The sequence below is a fragment of the Labeo rohita genome, chromosome 21 (assembly GCF_022985175.1).
Source record: "Labeo rohita strain BAU-BD-2019 chromosome 21, IGBB_LRoh.1.0, whole genome shotgun sequence".
NCBI classification, from domain to species: Eukaryota; Metazoa; Chordata; class Actinopteri; order Cypriniformes; family Cyprinidae; genus Labeo; species Labeo rohita.
This window is the reverse complement of record NC_066889.1, coordinates 5,022,647-5,045,072: the sequence shown is the minus strand read 5'-3', so window position 1 is coordinate 5,045,072 and position 22,426 is coordinate 5,022,647. Positions and strand designations below refer to the sequence as shown.

Sequence of the window (22,426 nt, the reverse complement as noted above, 5' to 3'; positions counted from 1 at the left end):
CCTGAAAAAAAAAGGTTTTAAAACGGTTTTAAATATTGATAAAAAAATAACAATAATATTAATAAATAAATGTTTCTTGAACAGCAAATCAGCATATTAGAATAATTTCTGAAGGTTCATGTGACACTAACGATTGGGGTAATGATGCTGAAAATGTAGCTTTGATCGCGCAAATAAATTGTATTTTAAAATATATTTACACAGAAAGCAGTTATTATAAATAGTAAAATATTTCACAATATTACTGCTTTAGTTGTATTTTGGATCATAAAAAATGCAGGCTTGGTGAGCAGAAGAGACTTGAAAAAACATTAAAAATCTTACTGTCCAAAAAACTTTTGACTAGTAGTGTATATTCACAACATATTTAACAGATGCATATATGCGATGTCTGATTATATGTAATGATCCTGGATTAAATATAAAGCAGAGTGTGAAACACGTAAGAGAGCACTATTTACTTAGCAAGGTGCGAATTCACTAAGCAAATGTGCGAATATTTGGCTCATGAATTTAAATTACGTCAGTACGCTCCAGGAAGATTACGTAGAACGTCAACATGATTAATTAATATTCATGACCTAGTCGATTCACTAAAGGTGTAACTGTACCTTGCATTCACCTTGAAGCCCTCGCAAAAGACTTTGGTCCTCGAACTTGTTTAACTCTCTTCTTAGGAATTTCTTGTCTCGCTGCTACTGTATTGTCAACAAAACTATCCATTATAACAGCCTTCGCCATAGTAGAATTTTCTGTGAGGCAAGCGCCACCTAGCGACTAATCGCCGGTATTCAAAATCGCGCATGCGCAGTGCACCCTCAAAAGACGTGCGTAATGGCTGCCTGATGGAGTAAGTGAATTTAGATGCTCCGTCTCTTCTGCTTTTGATTTGACCAAAACAAACGGAAAACGTCGAGACGTCTGAGCTAAAAATGGTTTATATTCACCCGGAGACGCAGCCTAAGACGAAATCTAACAGTGTGAAGTGATTATCCAACATGTAAGTCTAATTTTATTAGAATTCTCGAATCGTTTGTGAGGGAATAACGGACGCGGTTCTGTAATGCTACTGTTAGCATATTTTAACTCTACATATTTAGCAAATTTACTTCAAAAACATTATTCGCTGGTGTTTTGAGACATCTGAAGCGGTTAAATATAAAGTTTACCCAAATGTTAGCATTAGGATGATATCTTTTAGTCAGCACAAACTCCACAGCTATTCAAAGTCAATCATTATTGTTCAAATTCACGTTTATATCTGTATTCTGTCGTCTTATCAATGTAATATTTATGTATTTATAAGGTTTATCTCTTCTGTGTTTCACAAACGTCCTGTTTCTTTAAATGTGACTGTTGATGTGTCGGGTTTACTAGAGTTCAAACACGTTTAACACGACAGGCATGACAATAACTAATCCACGTGAGTTTAAATATGAGAAGTAGCACACTAAATTCTCGTCACAACACAATTATTGGACAATATTGTTGACTAAAGCTGTATGGTTACGTAAGAGTAGTGGTTTTTCCATCCGGTGGTAATAAGAGAAGTAACGTTAGGTGTGTCGTTCTTCCACTTCCAAGTACCTTGGTATTCCCATGGTTTCCTAAAGATTTAAAGTATTATTATGGTTTTGAAGCTGTGTTATGATTTTGATTGGAGGTAATATCAAATAATAATACAAGAATACTAATGTTTGTGAATGATGATCTCTTCAATTTTTACATAAAACAATGTATTAGTTATTATTTGAGTGTTGATTATGTGAGTTGTATATACAAATATGTAAGGTAGTATTTATATAAACATTTTAATGATATATTAATTTGTTGTTGAAATATTTGGCTGAATATTCGGTGCATCACTAGTTTGTGTGTACATGTACAGGACCAGTCAAACGTTTTTTTTTAATGTTTCAATTGATCCAAAGTACAGCAAAAAACAGCTAAATTTTAAATGACTGTCTTCTATTTGAATATATTTTAAAATGTAATTTATTCCTGTGATTTCAAAGCAGAATTTTTAGCATCATTACTCCAGTCACATGATCCTTCAGAAATCTGAAGGATCATGAGTATAGCATTTATCTGAAACAGAAATCTTTTGTGACATTATAAATGTCTTTACCAACATATATGTATATATGTATGTATATGTGTGTGTGTGTGTGTGTGTGTATGTGTATATATATATGTGTGTGTGTGTGTGTGTATGTGTATATATATATGTGTGTGTGTGTGTGTGTGTATGTGTATATATATATATATATATATATATATATATATATATATATATAGTGTAGTGTATAATGTTACAAAATCCTTTTAATTCAGGTAAATGCTGATTTTTGGATATTTTTATTCATCAAAGAATCCTGAAAAATGTATTCAACTGTTTTAAGTATTGATGATGAAAATAATTAAAAATGTTTTTTGAACTGCAAATCAGCATATTAAAATGATTGCTGAAGCATTTGTCACTGAAGACTGGAGTAGTGATGCTGAAAATTTAGTTTTGATCACAGAAACAAATTACATTTTAAAATGTGTTCAAATAGAAAGCAAAATAAATAATAAAAATAATTCATGGTATTTTGCTGTTTTTTGGATCAAATAAATGCAGGCCTGGTGAGCAGAAGAGATTTTTAAAAAAAAAAAACATTACAAATTTTACTTTTCAAAAACTTTTGGTTGGTAGTGTGTACATGTATATATCTATTTGTGTGTGTATATATATATATATATTCATATTATTAATATTTTGTCAAAGAAATCATGTTTCACTCTCAGTCGAGGTTGAGGCCTGTTCGGTGCCCTGCTGGCCATGGCGATGAAGGCCCGTGTGGAGGCGGTTCTGAACGTGGGTCTGCGGATCCCCAGCATCATGCTGCTGGAGGTGCTGTACCGCTGGGACGTCAGCTCCTTCTTCCAGAAGATCCAGAGGAGCAGCCTCAACAATAACCCTCTCTTCCAGTACAAATATATTGCCCTGTACCTGCATTATGTCGGTAGGTACAAACACAACAAGCAATTTTATTCTGTGTCTATACAACAAGCACTGAATGATTTTGAACTGGAAATGCTCTTTGAAAGAACTCATTGAGGTCTTGGTTTTCTTAACCTTGGGCTTTAAGTATGGGGGAAAAACAGGAATGATAACGTGTTACTATTCAAAGGTGGCGTTTACGTGACAACTACTTTTGGCTGTTCATTAACACTACAGCTGTGTTTTGGGGCCTGAAAACAAGTTTTAAAGTGCATGTTTTTGAAAACATACCTTTGTTGTCTGTGTAAACTACAGAAACACAAATATGTGCAAAAGTTTCTTTGCAATGTGACTGCCAGCTGCTGATGAGGTCTGGCATGCATAATACAGCATTTTAGTCATTTTCACAGAAAATTTAAACGCACCCTAACTGGTCAGGCTTTTTACCTGGTGAGTGATAAAATGGGCAACAAAGTTAAGGACAGATAAGTCTTATCCAGAATTGAGGGTGGATTTTTTTTTACTTGGACCAGTAAGATACCAGCCGTAATAGCATAGCTGCAACACCGAGTTTTGTTTGGGCAAGTCACACTTGTATTTTCTTTTCCACATGTAAAATGCGCAATATTAAAGTATATCGTCATGGCTAGTTTTTTTTATTTGTGGTGGTCACGAAAATGTTTCCACACGCAGTGAAGTCTTTTGTATGTGTGCTTGTTTTCTTAGTTGTCTGTGATCTCTGTTGAAGAAAAGCAAAGTGCTTGTGTTTGCACTCTGGCTGGAGTCCTCTTGTAATGGGCCAGTGGAAACGCAGAGTCAGGAGTTGGGAAGATTTTTATGATGGGAACAGTCTCGATTGTTAGTCATTAAAGCCATAATTAAACCATAGGACTGCAAGCTGTAATTAAGGCTTGCGTTGCCTGATTTGTTTGTGTCAAAGAGAACATGGAAACAGAAAAGATGTGGATATACAAATGATAGGGAAAGCATTTGATCACTCTTATTTTATAGGTTTCTTATGATTATGGGTTTCTCTCAGCCTTCATCATGAAATGGTGGATAGTTTTGTGGTGACGCTTGAAGTTGACACAATACCTTGTAGGGCTCGGGTGAAACATTTTAATCGATTCTCATTTTAATGAACCGATACCTGTTTTTCAATTCCTGAAATCAGTCTGTGCTCTTTTTAGTTGATGAACAAAACATAATAAAACATTATCTGTAGTGTGCATCCCTTCTTTAAAAAGTCTCAGCTTTTAAATTCTGGTAATTTTATTTAGAAATTTAAAAAAAATAATAATAAATATAAATATATATATATATATATATATATATATATATATATATATATATATATATATATATAATTTATGTTTATATTTATATTTATAATAATATATTTATAAAGCACATTTTAAAACAACAAGCAATGTACAAGTGCTGTACAACATATAAAACATAAATAATATAAAAGTTCCAACAAATAAATAAAACTCATAAAATAGAAATACAAGCATGCACAATAAACCATAAACAATATACCCCCAGACAATAAAAAACAAACAATATACCCCCAATATTCTCAGGCCACACCGTAGGCTAAAGAAAATAAATTAGTCTTCAATCTAGATTTAAAAGTGTCCAACGTGGGAGAGGGTCTCATGGCAACTGGAAGTGCATTCCACTGCTTAGGTGCTGCATTTGCAAAAGCTCGGTCACCCTTTGTCTTTAAACGGGACCGGGGAACAGAAAGAAGCAATTTGTTACAAGAGCGGAGAGATCTTGACACAGAATATGGTTTAAGATCAGCAATATACTGAGCAGATCTCTGTAGTGCCTCAGTACAAGTGATTCTCAGCAATCCTATTTTTATTTATTTTTTGTTGGTCCTTATGTAACTCTTGTATTATTCCAGTTCATTTTTTGTCATGAAAATTAGATGCTGACTTGGCTATAAAAATAACTACTAATACTGCTACAAGTTACTACATGAAATGAACATGAATAAACAATAAACCTCAGAAGGGATGCTGAGAAAAATGGTACAACTTACTGAAATGTATCAGGTTTCTTGTAATCGCGCAATCAGTATTTCAACCATGAAAAGTCGTCAGTAAAACAGCTTGTGAGCAGTATGTTACGCAACATTTCGTTTTCTCATGTAAAACCTTCAATGTCCATTAACAAAAACAAACTCTAGAAAGGTGCATTTTGCAAAATACATACACTGTTACATATTCATTAGATTTTTTACTTTACCTGTTGTTAAATATTTAATGTAGGTTTGAATAATTTAATCTTTTTTTTTCTTAAAAAATGTACATGTGCTATACTTGTATGCCTATATATGCGAATTAATCTATATTGTATTGTGTTGAATCAAATCACAAGCTTGAGTTGAATTTGAATTTAATTGTCTCTGTTCCCAGCCCTAATAACATGAAAAATTTGGTATTCAGTACCATTTTGGATCCCACAGAGAAAAATTTGCTACAGCCCTAAGGACATGAAATGTGACAATAACGTAATTTACTTTTATCCGACTGTATAATAATAATAATATTTCTAGGGCAGAAATGGTAATATTGCACTTGCACTGTAAAATAAATAACATTATATAAGTATATTAAATATTTTCTTACACTACAATACTAAACTTATGGTTGTGATTTCCAAAACTATATCAGATCATTTTCCATTGTTATCTGGCTTTGGCATTGCTTTATTCAAATTATTGGGCCACAAACTATAGCAGAATTATGCATTTATTTTTTGTATTTATTTATTTTTTTGTTTAATCATTTGTAGGACTGGGTTGATTATTTATTAGTCTATGTGAAATTAATAAATCTTTCAGTGATCGTTTAATAGTATATTTTGGTGTCTGATTTTATGCAGGTGCCTGCTAGCTTTGCATTGCAAATGCTATTTTGACTACTCCATTTATCCAGCACCCTAACTATTTCTGAGTGTACAAACCTGAAATGGCTGCTACAAACCCAGTGACAAGGATGCAAGTTTTTTTTTTTTTTTTTTGAAAGAATTCTCTAATTAAAAATAAATATCACAGACACCTATTTTCTTAGCTGCTTGGAAATAAACAGGCATGCAATAAATTTTGTGAGCTTAAGTCAAAAGCCGCTTTTGTGTTAGTTTATTGTTCTTCATTAAAGGTTGTTGACACTGACAGTGATTTGCAGCATTAAAGCAACTATGCATCATTCATTTTAACATTGCAGACCAGTGACATGATGCCACACTTCCTCCACCCGATACAGTTTAACACAGAACACCTACTTTATACCGTCGGCGTATAGCGACTCGGCGACCTTTAGCTGAACACTATGAACAGCACTACAGTTCTAGATACAATATATATGGCTTAAATAGTTGTGCACATCTCTACCACACCTCTTTGCGTGCCCTGTGTTGGACACTTGATCCAACCGAGCAGGTTTCAGTGTTGCTGGTTTATGCCACATAGATTAGACACAAGATGTAACATTAAATGACGACAAACTAAACCACTAAACGCACATCAGATCAGTGACATTCATTCATGCTTTGGCAAATATTGGCATGCATTTTATCTTTCAAGCCTGTTGTGACGTCTACAGTGTGAGGAGTGTTTATCAAAGGATACATAATATAACAATATTTTAAAATGAACTGTTTTTATTTATGTAATTTAATTATAGAATTAGATTTTTAAAATCTTTAATTGTAGCATTTGGATAGCTGAGTAAACTCTTTCATAAGCATAATCGTTGTTCAGTAGTCAGTTTTGAAGAGAACAGCTGCACTGTGCTTCCAACACACACCCACCCACCCCTATAAACTAATGTCTAACTCTTTCCGGAATGATTTAAACAACATGTTTCGTGGATGATCACTTGCAAGCTAGATGCTTTCCCAGCTGTTCAGGGCAGTGTATTAGATTTCCTTCTATTTGAATATGCTGGATTTTCTCTGCATAAACAACCACAACAAGGACAATTGTTTGCAAGCCAGAGACAAATGAGATTTTACTTATGGCGGAAATCAGAATCTTTCCCAGTCCTTCTCATTCAGCTCAAGATATTTGCAGAAGAGAGCTATCCAGTGGAAAAGTGCAGTGCAGGCCAGCCTAGGAGATAAATTGTCAGGGTTTTTGACGTAGCTTCCTGACGGCCTGAGCAGTCTTTTAGGTTTAGTGTGGCTTACAGATAGTGCTGACACAGTTAAACGGGCAGGGTTGATGACACTGTTCTACTGCAATAAAGTTCTCTCCACTAATGTCATTGACCTAGCTGGCTTCTAGTTATAGGCTTTTTGTTGTGATTTCAACGCAATGCTGTTTAATCCCATAGGATTAAATGAAATCAATACCTTTTCCTTTTTTGAAATGCAGTCCTTCAGATTTTTCAGTAAGCACTGTCAGTAAACCTAGAGCTGCATCCTGCTTTTTCACACATTTTTTTTTTCAGAATCACCAGAGTTAGCAAGTTAATTTGATAAAAATATCTCATAACTCAGAGCTAGTCTTGTGTTGTTGTGTATAAGAACAATGTTTCAAAATCAGTACTCAGTACTCATACTCAGTATTATTACTTTTTAAACTAAGTACTTGCTTGTTGTTATTTGTACCTCAGTGTTGAAACAGGCGCTACAAGTAGTGAAGAAAAAATAGTGTCTGTGCAGCTGTGCAATTTTTAACAAAAATACAATAGAGATCAAAATAAAAGAACAATCTATTAATACTTTTTTTCTGAAATATTGTTCATCTTTATCATTCAAAATTTGAAGAAATATTAGCTGTGGGTATATCACTGTTGACAAAATATCCAAGGCATTTGAAAAAAAGCTTTATTTTGTGGAAAACAGTGATCAAAATTAAAGAACCGTAACCATTGTAGCACGAAAGATTATCACAGCTAAAATTTTGGCGGGTTGCAGGTGTCAGAAATTAGCAGGAAGTGCAGAGGCCCTTGCTTTAAATGACTTCTGCACATCTGCGGTTGCAGCACATCACTAGTTTCTCACAGTGTGCTGGTGTGATCTTTGTCCATTCTTCTTCTACTCTTTTCCATAGTTTGGTAGCTGCAGTGGGTCTCTTAGCCATAACTTTGTTCCCAGAGATTTTCAGTTAGGTTTAGATCAGAACTTTGGCCTGGCCATTTCATTATTTTATTATTTTATAGCTTCAAAATGCTTTACGCATTTTGCATTGTAAATGCAACGTCAACATCAAGGAAGGCAATGCAAGGACTGTGTCAAAAGATCAAGGGAATTTTGATTTGTCAGTTCACGACCCCTTTAAACATGCCGAGACAGATCCTTTCCCTGTTTAGCACTGAACTGGCAAGCAATTCCAGCTGCGGTGTTGAACCGATTCCCCATTGAGAGTCTCTGCATTATCTTGTCTTCTCGCGCGTTTGTCTTATGTGGACGACCAGCCATTTTGGGGGACTTGAATAAATTAGTCTCTCTGTAAAACCTGCAATATTCAAGAAATCACAGAATTTACCAACTTTGCTTGCAGTGGCTGAAAGGGTCATGCCTTTTGTCTTCGTCTGGACAACCTCCTGTCGCAGGGTTTCAGTCACCTTAGAGCGGCCTGCCATCTTGCATCCTCAGTGAAAATTGGAGGAATGTTGCCAGTTAAATAGGGTTTGTCATGTAATTAAGGAAATTAGCACCAGGTGTCAGATTTAAACCAGTAACTTGGAGGTATCTGTAAAGCTCACCACACACTAGAGGATTTTAAGGTGGGTTTTAAAGCCGTTTCGGGGGGTGTGGCTTGGTTCAAGGCTTCTCGCAAGCAATTTTTTGTTGTTGTTGTTGTTGTTTGTTTTGTTTTTGTTTTTTTTGTCCAAAAAGCCTCCATTGTGTGGTGTCATTACGATTATTTAACTGCTCCCGATCAAGATGGAGCATCAACATCAAACACGTTTGATATCTTCTAGTGTGCGGCCAGCCTAAGTGTTCTTTAAAGGGTTACTCTACCCCAAAATAAAATTTTTGTCATTGATCACTTACCCCCATGTTGTTCCAAACCGGTAAAAGCTTTGTTCATCTTTGTAACACAATTTAAGATATTTTGGATGAAAACCGGGAGGCTTTTGACTGTCCCATTGACTGCCAGGTAAATAGCACTGTCAAGACCCAGAAAAGTATGAAAGACATTGTCAAAATAGTCCATCTGCCATCAGTGGTTCAGTAAAAGCGTAAGCTTTGATTTGAATGAAAAGTGTACACAGTTTGCGTCCAGCGGATACTCTCCAAAATGGCGCTACGCTGATGTGGAGGAGACGAATTGTTGAATAAAATCTTTTTTTTTTTTCTTGGCGCACAAAAAGTATTCTCGTTGCTTCATAAAATTCAGATTGAACCACTGATGGCAGATGGATTATTTTGATGATGTCTTTTATACTTTTCTGGGTCTTGACAGTGGTATTTACCTGGCAGTCAATGGGACAGTCACAAGCCTCCTGGTTTTCATCCAAAATATCTTAAATTGTGTTCCGAAGACGAATGAAGCTTTTAGGGGTTTGGAACAGGGCGTAAGTGATAAAATTTTCATTTTGGGGTGGAGTAAGCCTTTAATTTTGATCTGAGTTCTTTTTCAAATATCTCATTTAAGTTTTTTTTTTTTATACTGTGCTTCAGAATACAAATATGACATATGCTAAAACTGCCCTTTGAGTCCTGTCAGAATATCTTCACATAGGACTAAGCAGTGACCTTGAAATTTAGGAAATTATAGGTCGTTGTCTAACTTTGCACTCCATTGTATTTTTTAAAATTGAACCTTGACACAACACAAATAATTCAATAAAACTATGAAATCAACATGAGTACAAAGGGTACATTTCTTTCTTGGCATGTTTTTAAAAAACATTTTCCTTTTGTGGGCGCAGTTGTTTGTTACTGACACTTGTGTATGATTTAAAACCAAACTAATTTTACTTTTGTGAAAAGTTTGTTCTATTTGAAGTAAGACGACAAAAACATGTGATTTGATATTTTATTTAATGCAATGTGTATCATTGCAGTCAGTAATTGAGACTCCCTTTTCTTTAGGCTACATCCTCAGTCTGGTATTGTTGACTTTACCCCGGCAACATCTGGTGCAGCTCTACCTCTATGTGCTCACAGCTCTTCTGCTCTTCGCTGGACACCAGCTCTCCAGGTCTGTACCCACAGCACCCCATGTTTGACTGTTTAAAAACACAATGACACATTCACATTACATTTAGATGCAGTGTCACTTCTAACCCATTAAAATAAGTGCACATTTTGACCTTAATACAACTTTTTAGTACTTGTCAAACGGTGCTCAATGACTGGTGTTCCTGCAGGGATTACGTACGTGGAGAGCTGGACTCGGGTTACGAGGGACCCCTCTACCTGGAGCCACTGTCCATGAATCGCTTTACCACAGCACTCATTGGTACGTCCTGCATCGTCAACTCCAAAACAACACGATTTTGTTCTCCTTACTGCTGCATTTGGTTCTGCAGCATTATGAGGGATGAGTTACTCGCAACTGGTGTTGTGTTACTGAACTTCGGTTCCCACCCATGCTGGAAAAGGGACCTGACTGCTGAACTATAACATAGTATCTGAAAGAGAAGTAACCAGATCTCAGTGTGCTCAATTTGCTAATGAATAGAGGCCCTGTAAAATTCTTCCAGTTTTACTAATGAGGCATTTAGAAATGCAGCGGCATGCAGCCAGTTCTTTCCATGAAAAACTGAAAAATTGATTTTAAAGAGTAAAACTTTATCAAAAAGAAAGTAAGCCCAAGACACTCTCACCTAATTAACTTTTATCAATGTTTGATTCTGTATCAAGGAATGTTATTAAAGAAGTCTACTTCCAAAACAAAAATTCCAAAAACATATAATGTACTCAACCCCTTGTCATCCAAGATGCCATGTCATGTGTTTTTTGAGAAAAACATTTCAGCATTTTTCTTCATATAATGGACTGGTATGGAGCTCCGATGTAAATGGTCCCAGCTGAGGAAGGAGAGTCTTATCTAGCAAAACGATTGGTTATTTTCATAAAAATAATACAATTTATATACTTTTTATTCTCAAATGCTCGTCTTGCCTTGTTCTCATTAAACTCTGTGTATTCTGCCTCAGGATAGTTAGGGTATGTCAGAAATCTCGTATTATCGTATTTTCTCCCTCAACTTCAAAAATCATTTCAAAATCATGCTACATCACTGCAGAAGTACCGACCCAGACTTCGCAAAGTGAACAGGCAAAGAAGATCAAACACCCTTAATAAAAAAAGGTAAAACAGTGATATAGGACGATTTTGAAGTTAAGGGAGAACATGAGATGGGAGTTTTTTGACATACCGTAACTGTCATGAACCGGAAAAAAACAGTCCAGGCAGAGTAAGAAAAGACGAGCGTTTGACATTGAAAAGTATATTAATTACGTCTTATAGATAAGACCCTTCTTTCTCGGCTGGGATCGTTTACAACCGCATTTGGGATCATTTGAAGCTGCATTTAAACTGCATTTTGGAAGTTTTCGGGGCACCATGTCAGTCCATTATATGTAGAAAAATGCTGAAATGATTCCTCAAAAAACAGTTTCTTTACGACTGAAGAAAGACAGACATGAACATCTTGGATGATAAGGGGGTGAGTACATTATATGTGAATCTTTGTTTTGAAAGTGGACTTCTCCTTTAATACTTTTAGGAAGTAATAGACGTCACAAGAACTTGTACTTCTGTAATATTGCATTAGTTGTGACATATGTAACTGGTTTCAGAATTTACAGCAATCACAGTGTACAGATATCCTGGAAAAACTATGAAAATGAGTATGAAATCTTTAGAATAGAATTCTTTTAAAGAATTATTTTATTATTATTAATAATATATTTTTTGCAAGTGGAGTCTCTGTAAAAAAAAAAAAAAAAGAAGAAAAAAATTTTACTTTAAATTAAACCATTTGAATAGAAAATATTCATAGGCAAAATCTGTGTTCTTTGCTGAGCATGAAGATCTAAGATAAAGCAACTATTAGAATTTTGATTAAGGAGAAGTTCACTCCCAGAACAAAAATTTGCAGATAGTTTACACTCCCCCTTGTCATCCAAAATGCTCATGTCTGTCAGTTTTTTTTCAGTCGTAAAGAAATTGTCAAGTGACATGTCACAGTCTGTACGGAAGTATTATGTTTCCTTTGGTACCACCAACATTGTGAGAAATGTTATTCATAAATTATTTAATTTAAGCGTTGTGATAACAGACAATTTGTGATGCAACAGAATAGAACAGAACGGTTATTCACCTTATTTATTTGAAATTACATTTATTTTAATAACATTTACTACTGTAATAATCTTTCTATATCTAAATACAAAAGTTTCATCCTTTCTGACAGTGAAAAGAGAGTAAACACATACCTTAAGTAGTTTAACCCTTTTTGTTTGATTCGAGTCAAAATGAGCTGACGTCTTTTATTTACCCTGTCAACACGGCAAAGCCGATCACATTGTGAGCACTCCCAATGGGAATGTTCAAAGGACCTTTATAAAGGAAACATGGAGGTGTGTTAGTGTGATTTTTCTTTCTGTTCAGTGCATCTGTAAGTTGGTGTTTGTTCAGTAAGACTATCCTCTCCCTCAGGTCAGGTCGTGGTGTGTACGCTGTGTTCCTGCGTCATGCAGACCAAACAGATCTGGCTGTTTTCAGCACACCTGCTCCCCCTTGTGGCTAGACTGTGTCTTGTGCCCCTGGAGACCATCGTCTTCATCAACCGCTTCGCTATGATCTTCACCGGTCTGGAGGTGCTCTATTTCATCGCCTCCAACCTGCTGGTGCCCTACAATCTAGCCAAAACTGCCTACAGAGAGCTGGTGCAGGTACGGGTTTCGATGTGTCACTTAAACCGGCAAACCTCAATATTTTGGTCATGTGATCATGCACATTTTTTAATGTGAAATTACTTTTGTACATGTGAGATAGATAGATAGATAGATAGATAGATAGATAGATAGATAGATAGATAGATATTATATTATTATATATTTATTTTTTTATTATTACTTTTTTTTTTTTTTTTTTTTAAGCAAATTTGTTAAAATATTTTAGAAAAACATATCCCCCTACTCTTAAAAAGTTTGGGGTTGGTTTTTAATATAGAAATATATATTTAAATATAGACAGATATAGTTTCTGAATATCAAACTTTCTTGGTTTGTGAATAATGTGAAATAAAATAAGATGTTTTTGAAATGTAAATTGTTTACATATTCATCATACCAGCCAGTTTTTGAACCCTGAGTAACTTTCCCCTGTTTCTTGTGTTGTCTTGTAGGTGGTGGAGGTGTATGGTTTGCTGGCTCTGGGCATGTCTCTGTGGAATCAGCTGGTTCTGCCTGTTCTCTTTATGTGCTTCTGGCTGGTGCTGTTTGCACTGCAGATCTACACCTACTTCAGCACACGGGACCAACCGCCCTCTCGAGAGAGGCTGCTCTTCCTGTTCCTCACCAGGTCTGTCTTCTGCACCATATAGTCCAGCTACTGTATTTAATCAGCACTAAGGTTAACGTCTAACGATTAATTGATGAGTGCAAACTTTCCGATGATCGAGTATGCAAGGTGCACAGTTTTAGGGTGTGTGCTGCTAATGCACAAAACATGCAGCAGACACACGAGGAAAAGAGAACCGAGCGCTTAGTGATCTCTTGTGCAAGTAATTGGCAAAGTACAAATTACATTTTTGATATGATCCAAACGTCTTAAAAAATATTAACTATAGACTACAAAAATACAAATAAAATGTGTTCTTCCAGTATTCCAGTGCAACTGACACCTTTTGCAAATGGTCAGAAAAGTGAATTATATCTTCTGCACAAGCAAGACTTTTGGATGTTGCACTGTCGGGGAAAGCGAAACTGAATACCAGCCTGTGTGAAATACTCTTACTATGGAGTGACATGCTGAAAAATAGGTATAAAAAGTAAAAATCAATATTTATTAGCTACTCCAACTTATTCATTAGTGGCCACGACCCAGCGAGGTACGTATTGAACCGTGGACTAACTGTATTGTTGCATCCCTAATAGACAACAACACAATTACTACATTCAAGGCCAGGTAGAACATTGTTAAAACAGTCCATGTGAGTGGTTCAACCGTAATTTTATAAAACTTTGAGAATACTTTTTGTACGCAAAGAAAACAATGCAGTCAGCAGCACCACAAACATGCGTCATGGTTCTCTTGTGAATGCACGTTGAAGACTTACAGGAAAGAGACAAAATTGTTGAATAAAGTTATTTTGTTTTCTTTGCACACAAAATGTATTCCCATATCTTTATAAAATTACATTTGAACCACTGATGTCACGTGGACTATTTTAATTATGTCCTTAGTCATGCTTACTGGTACAGCCCTATGTGCCTTAGTTACGTTTGGGATTGTTTTATTGTAAATGGTGATAATGTTAATTGCAAACATTGTGATTGTGTTTTAAAATACAAAACAACAAGCACCATTTAAAAATTCATTCAGCGGTCTCAGCAACAGGATATGAAATGGCCAACAATAACCTCCATTTAAAGGGGTCATCAGATGCAAAACTCACTTTTACATGTGGTTTGAACATAAATTTGTGTTGATAGTGTGTGTACAGAAACACCCTATTATGATAAAAATCCTCCCAGTGGTGTTTTTGTAATCTTAAGAAATATCCCCTTTTTCAAATCAAGCCATTCTCTGCTTATTGTCAGTGTGACGTCACACCGACAAAGGCCGCTCCCAGATAGTTGATTGACGTGACCGTCTTACCTTAGACCCGCCCTGATTGAGCCGTGAACAGTTCGGCTCAGACCGCCATTGTTTCAACTCAGATGGAGGGGAAGACAAGAATGTCTGCGATTGAGGTGTTCTGTTGTTGGATGTAGTAATGACCACAGCAGTCATTTACTCCCGAAATCTGAGCTGCTGAAGATGCAGAGGATTAACGTTACTTTCCTTTTAGAAGGAAATGCGCCCAGCCACCTACATAAATGCGTCTATGTTCGCACGAGTCATTCGTGGTGCAGCTTCACCTACAGCAGAAGTGAGTATAAGGGTTTCTTAATGTGCTAGTTAGCGAGTTTTGTGGCCCAAGTTTTTGTGGCCCCACAGAAGAGAGGGGCGGGGTGAGCAGAGCTCATTAGCATTTAAAGGAATATGCAATAGAATGGCGCGCACTAAACGGCTGATTTTGACAAAGTAAAATAGGTGTTTTTTACACTACCACTGATAAATTTTAACCAAGGTATGTTATAGACTTCTCATTAAGACCCTAAAGAATCATATCAGCTTGTGGAAAATGGTCATCCGATGACCCCTTTAAAGTAGAATGATCCCAAACGTAACTATGGCACACTTGATTCAATTTATCAAATAATCATAATCACAAACTTCATAATCATATGTAATCATAATCAAAAATAATCATAATTGGTTTATTTTACAGTTCTACTACTTTTTAGCCTTTTAGTTTGACTATAAAACATTTTCATTCCGGCTGGTTTTTTGAGTGGCGTTCGCACGTAAATTGACATCCCTAGTCTAGATATAAACCAGAATGCATTGCAACAAGGATTTGGAACAGCGGAAAATAGGGCAGTAGAAATCTAAATCACCGTTTAACAATGTAACTTACAGGATGTAAATGTTTTGTTGATGGGATGGTTGTGTGTGTTCTCTACAGTATTGCTGAGTGCTGTAGTACTCCTTACTCTCTGCTGGGGCTGGTCTTCACAGTGTCTTTCGTGGCGCTGGGCGTCCTCACCCTTTGCAAGTTCTACCTACAAGGTTACCGAGCTTTCATGAATGACAATGCCATGCACAGGTAAGAAGCGTCCAATCAAATATGCTTACAGTACTCCGTTTGTAAGGAAGCAGCTTGTATATAGATAAGAGCATATTTCTCATCTGATTTTCAGAGGCATGACGGAGGGTATCACTCTGCTGATCTTGGCTGTTCAGACTGGGCTCATTGAGCTGCAGGTCATTCACAGAGCTTTCCTCCTCAGCATCATCCTCTTCGTCGTGGTGGCTTCCATCCTTCAGTCCATGCTGGAGATCGCTGACCCCATAGTTCTTGCACTGGGGGCCTCCAGAGACAAGTAAGAACCTCAAAATGTCTTGTATACTTCACGCCTGATTAGAATACAGCTTTCCTGCTACCTTCAGATAAGGCTAATGTAAAACAGCACATGTAAATTGTTTACAGCAATTTTTATTTTTAAAAAAATATTTTAGTGTGGAAATTTTTGACATTGTAAAGGTATTATCAATATCGTGGTATAATGGTAGCAAAACTGTCTTGATATTATTATACTGTAAAGCAAAAATAATATATGAAACATTATATGAAATATTAATTCTCATTTATTTTACAGTGCAGTTGTTTTACAATATATGGCTATTACTGTCATAGGAATAACAATAATATAAACTTATTATTATTATTATTATTATTATTATTATTATTATTATTATTATTAATTCTAATTTGTTTGGCTTCCTAAAACACCAGTGTGAATGTAAAAGAAAGTTGAGACCCCTATAAAGTTTAGATGCAAGTCAATTCTGACTTTTTTTTTCCTGAAGTTTCCTTAGTTAAGAAAATGGGTTGGAGTTATTAATTTTGAACTCTTAAAGTGCATTACTTAGAATAACTTTAAAACATTTCTTTTTTTCTTTTTCTCTTTTTTTTAATTTTTTTTTTATAAATATCGCAGTAATATTGCATTGTGGACTTCAAGGAGAAGTCAAACGCAGTTTACAAACAAAAAGGTACAATGATGTTGGACAATTCTGAAGTTGTAGGAGAAAATAAGATGGAGTTTTTCACCATACTCTTACTTTTTTGCCCGGAGTACACAGACGATCAACTTACACATGATCCGTAGTTGTGATGGGAAGTTCGGATCGTTTTACCGACTCTGACCTTTGAGTCTCGTTCGGCAAAACGAATGAATCTTTTTTTCAAGTAATTTTGTTCATTTTAGCAAAATATAATTAAAATGTTATGTGTTACTTCCCTAACACATCTACTGCTTACACAAACATTGATCACACTACAAAAAAAAGACAAAACTATAATGCTATAAGAAACAGAAAAGATAAATTCATTGTTTACCTGGGTCTTTAGTCTATGACTAGTTCACCTCACCTTTGAGTCGTTCGTTCGTTCATAACATGACAGCCCCATAAGCTCAACCAATGCAGTGTGAGCCGTAAAAAGAATTGATTAGTTCATCTCTCGAGTCATCGGGTTCGAGTCGTTCGTTCATCACGTGACAGCCCATAAGATGAACGAACAACTCAAAAAAACCCGAAGACTCGAAACAGGTGAACTAATTCCAGTACAGAACCTAATAGGATGTTGCACATGCGTGACTGAACGAATCACTCCCCGAGACGACTCATTCTTCCTGAGTCACATTAAAGATTTGTTCAAAATGAATGAATCGTTCAAGAACATCAGCATCGTAGCATCAGCATCGTAGCATCCCAGAGCCTGTGCTACAAATTTTTATTTTTTCGGAAAAAAAATAAAAACAAAAAACACATTTTAAAATTGAAGTATACATGTTATTCATGCCAAAACAAAAATGTGCTAGTTTTCATTAGCCTTTTAATGAGGAAGTAACATTGTTAGAGTGCTCTCAGAGTACTGGTTGGGTGATATGTGTTTCTGATGACTTGTATGTTGAGCATTTCTTGTCTTCGGTTCTTGCAGGAGTCTGTGGAAGCACTTCCGAGCAGTGAGTCTGTGTCTTTTCTTGCTGGTCTTCCCTGCTTACATGGCTTACATGATCTGCCAGTTCTTCCGCATGGACTTCTGGTTGCTCATAATCATCTCCTCCAGCATCCTCACATCACTACAGGTACACAGACCTCACACGCAGTAAACACAAATGAACAGCCACTATCACAGCACATAGACACATTTACAAATGCATATAAATTTAAATGAATATAATAGAATATAATATATAACATAATGGATTACACTCTTGCAGGTTCTTGGCACCCTTCTGATCTACATCCTCTTCATGGTGGAGGAGTTTCGTAAGGCTCCTGTTGAGAACATGGATGAAGTCATCTATTGTGTAAACGGGACCTACCGGCTCCTGGAGTTCCTGGTGGCCGTCTGTGTGGTGGCCTACGGGGTTTCAGAGACCCTGTTTGGAGAATGGACTGTAATGGGCTCCACCATCATCCTGGTCCACTCCTACTATAACGTGTGGCTAAGGGCCCAGCTGGGCTGGCAGAGCTTTCTGTTGCGCAGAGATGCAGTTCACAAGATCCAAAGCATGCCCACTGCTTCCGCATTACAACTCCAGCAACATAATGACATCTGTTCTATCTGCTTTCAGGTAAGGGGGTGTTTCAGATGTTAAAGTTCCCCCTTAATATGTCATTTTTAACTTCTAATATTGTTTTAGGAGACACCTACAATAGGTTTACATGGATGAAAAGTCAAACACTTTCGTTTTCTCAAAATATGCATTTAACGTCACCTCATTTTCCAGCGATTCTCAAATGATTCATTTGAAGCGGTTCAAAGATTCAGTCTCTCTAAACCCTTCATTTCCGTGAGCCTGCTCTACTCTGATTTGTCAGACGGCCCAGTCTGTTGTGATTGGTCTACCGCATACACAGTGCGCGTCAGAAGTGATGCCCCCGTTACCATATTTTCATATTTTGAACGATCGATAGAAAATATAACCATCTATTATTACTGTATTACTATCGACTCGTTCAGTTCAACTTTATTAGTTTGGCTTGAGAGAGCCAATCATCATGTTAGAATCATGTTAATAACATGCTAATCATGCTAGGAACATGCTATTAGCATGTTAAACGTGTTAGAACCATGCTAGTAACATGTTAAGCAAGAAAAATGCTATCGACATGCTAATACCTTTCAAATCATGCTAGCAACATGATAGTAAAATGCTAATCATGCTGGAAACATGCTAAAAACTTGCTAATCATGCTAGCAACATGCTATTAGCATGTTAATCATATAAGAACCATGCTAGTAACTTGCTAATCATGTTTGAAACATGCTAGCAACTTGATAATGATGTTAGAAACATGCTAACAACTTGATGATGCTAGAAACATGCTAGCAACTTGATAATCATATTAGAAACATGCTAGCAACTTGGTAATCATATTAGAAACATGCTAACAACCTGCTAATTATGGTAGAAACATGCTAGCGACCTGGTAATCATGCTAGAAACATGCTAGCGCCTTGATAATCGTGTTAAAAAACATGTTAGCAACTTGTTAAGCATGCAAGAAACATGTTAGCAACTTGGTAATCATGTTAGAAACATGTTAGCGACTTGCTAATCATGTTAGAAACATGCTAGCGACCTGCTAATCATGCTAGAAACATGTTAGCGCCTTGATAATCATGCTAAAAACATGCTAGCAACTTAAGCATGCAAGAAACATGCTAGCAACTTGCTAGTCATGTTAGAAACATGTTAACAATTTAATCATGTTAGAAACATGCTAGCAACATGCTAGCAACTTAAGTATGTTAAAAACATGTTAGAAACTTGATAATCATGCTAGAAACATGCTAGCAACTTGATGCTAGAAACATGTTAGCAACTTGATAATCATATTAGAAACATGCTAGCGACTTGCTAATCATGCTAGAATCATGCTAGCAATTTAATCAGGTTAGAAACATGCTAGCACCTTTAGTATGCTAGAAACATGGTAGCAACTTGATAATCTTGTTAGAAACATGTTAGCGCCCTGCTAATCATGCTAGAAACATGCTAGCGACCTGCTAATCATGTTAGAAACATGCTAGCAACTTGCTAATCATACTAAAAACATGCTAGCAACTTGTTAATCATGTTAGAAACATGTTAGCAACTTGATAATCATGTTAAAAAAACATGCTAGCAACTTGCTAAGCATGCAAGAAACATGCTAGCAACTTGTTAGTCATGTTAAAAAACATGTTAGCAACTTAATCATGCTATAAAAATGCTAGTGACCTGCTAATCATGCTAGCAACATGCTAATCATGCAAGAAACATGTTAACAACCTGTTAAATATTTCTTTATCTATCTATCTGAAAGACTGCATTTAAACTTTAACCTTTTAAAAGTTCTTTAAACTTCAAACTATTTCAAACTGAAAACCATCAAGCTTAAAACTTTTTCAAACTTTCTGGTCCGGCTTTCTCAAGCAAAATTAAAGTTTGTCTTGACAGACTTTTTTTTTTTTTTTTAATCTAGTTTATCGTGTACATTTGGCTTTACAACTTTCCAGATCGTTTATATTTACATACTGCATGAAAAGCAGTATTCAAAGTGGTATAATAGGGGCACTTAAAACCATTTCCTCGTTTGTCAATGTCATAAATTTATTTCTTATCTTGGCTGCCTAGTATTTAACAGTTTCTTACTTCCATCCTTCAATTCCAGGATATGAAGTCTGCCGTCATCACACCATGCAGCCACTTTTTCCATGCCACCTGCTTGAAAAAGTGGCTGTACGTGCAAGAAACGTGTCCTCTGTGCCACGGCCAGCTCAAAAGCCAATTACAGCCAACAAGCTCTCCAGGTGCCACCCCCCCAAGGCACTCCACCAGCCAATCAGAACCCAGCAGAGGCCGAACAGGAGCAGGGTGAACCACAGGTTGAGTTGGACACCGAGGAAGACACAGAAGCAAAAAACACTCCTCCCGTGAAAACCTCAGCCGAGCCAGAGCTTGAAACGGACTTGCTATCGGGGAGCTTGAAAATCCAGCCCAAAGAATGTGACGTAACGGCAGAGAGCAGCGCCGACCCACCTGGTGATTTGGATGGTGATGGTTCGTGCAGCACGTCAGATGTCCATTCCTCTTCATGAGCAAAGTCTTATCAGCCTGATAGATGTTGCCACAAACACTTCATATGCCAATGTTGAGGACTACGTTAGAAGACGGTTAAAGGGATGTTCACCCTAAACTAAAAGTTTTGTCATCATTTACTCACACTCTCAATGTTCCAAACCATTTTTGTGGAACCCAAAGGAGATATTTAGACATTTGTTCCAGCTGCTCTTTTACAAATAATGAAAAGAGGGCAGTTATACAGAAGCTTGTTTCTGCCACAGAATAAAAATAAAAAATTCAAAATAGATAATTGCAACATTTAATCTGACAATTCAGACGGTTTCGTAAGGGAAAAAAAAAAACGGCAAAATATGAACTCGCAATTCTGAGATGACATCTGACAGTTGTTTTTGGTTGGTTTTTTTTTTTTTTGAAATTGCAAGTTAAGATTCCGCAGTTAAGACATTTTTCTCTAATACTTGAGTTTACATCTTGCTAATTTTGTTCCACCACTTTTTTTTTTTTTTTAATGAGTTTACATCTTTTTTTGGCACAGAATAAAAAAGGTAAAGAGTTTACTTCTCGCAATTTTTTTTTTTCGCCACCTAAAAAAAAAAAAAGAAAAAAAAGCTAATTGCAGCTTTCTCACAATTCTGACTTTTTTCTCTGAATTTTTAGTTTACATCTCAGATTTTTTTTTTTAATGCTAATTGCTTTATAACTTAACTTAATAACTTAACTTATTCTCGCAATTCTGACTTTTCTCTGAATTGAGTTTACATCTCGCATTTTTTATTTTCTTTTTTGCCATTAAAAAAAAGGTAAATGGGAGACTTAAAATAAGTTTACATCTCACAATTAATTTTTTTGTTTTTTTAATCAGAATTGTGAGTTTAAATCTTGCAATTGTAAGTTAACATTCTGTAGTTATGGCTTTTTTTACTCTAATTTTTGAGTCTTTTTGAGTAATTTTCTCTAATTATTTTCTCTAATTTACATCTTGCAGTTTTTTCCACAAATTAAAAAAAAGGTAATTGTCTTTTTCTTGCAATTTTGACTTTTTTTTTTTTTTTTTTTTTTTTTTTTTTTTTTTTCCTCCTAAAACTGCAATTTACTTTTTTGTGTGAATTCTGAGTTTAAATTTCACTTTTTTTTTTTATGACTGTGTGACTGTTTATCTCAAAATTATACTTTTTATCTCACAATTGATTTTTTTTTTTTTTTTTCCCTTAGAATTGTTTATATCTTGCAATTGCAATTCTGCAACTGACTTTTTCTGTTGATTTGAGTTTTCTGCAACTTAAAAGTAATTTTTCTTGCAGTTTTTTTTTTTTTTTTTTGCAATTGCAATTTGACATTCCAAAGATTTTATTCTCTGAATTCTGAGTTTACATTTAGCAATTGTTTTTTTTGTTTCCGCCACGGAAACAATGTTTTTTTTATAATCCACTAAACTTCTCCTTTTGTGTTCCATAAATGAATGGTGTGTGAATTTAAAGTGGCATGAGTAAATGATGACACAATTTTAATTTTTAGAATGAGCTGTCTCTTTAAGATGGTCGCA

General features: G+C 35.7%; 1 protein-coding gene across 1 annotated transcript; it reads left to right on the top strand.

The window, feature by feature from the left end:
• The first annotated feature begins 826 nt into the window (after positions 1–826).
• On the top strand, positions 827–21,498 carry rnf145b (ring finger protein 145b). Its single transcript, XM_051092705.1, is given in 12 exon segments — positions 827–1,000; positions 2,791–3,008; positions 10,049–10,157; positions 10,327–10,418; positions 12,626–12,861; positions 13,317–13,492; positions 15,705–15,845; positions 15,940–16,122; positions 17,745–17,892; positions 18,028–18,384; positions 20,471–20,614; positions 20,616–21,498. Coding segments are annotated over 11 exon segments (2,052 nt in total). The 5' UTR covers positions 827–1,000; positions 2,791–2,824; the 3' UTR covers positions 20,898–21,498.
• The last annotated feature ends 928 nt before the right edge of the window (positions 21,499–22,426 follow it).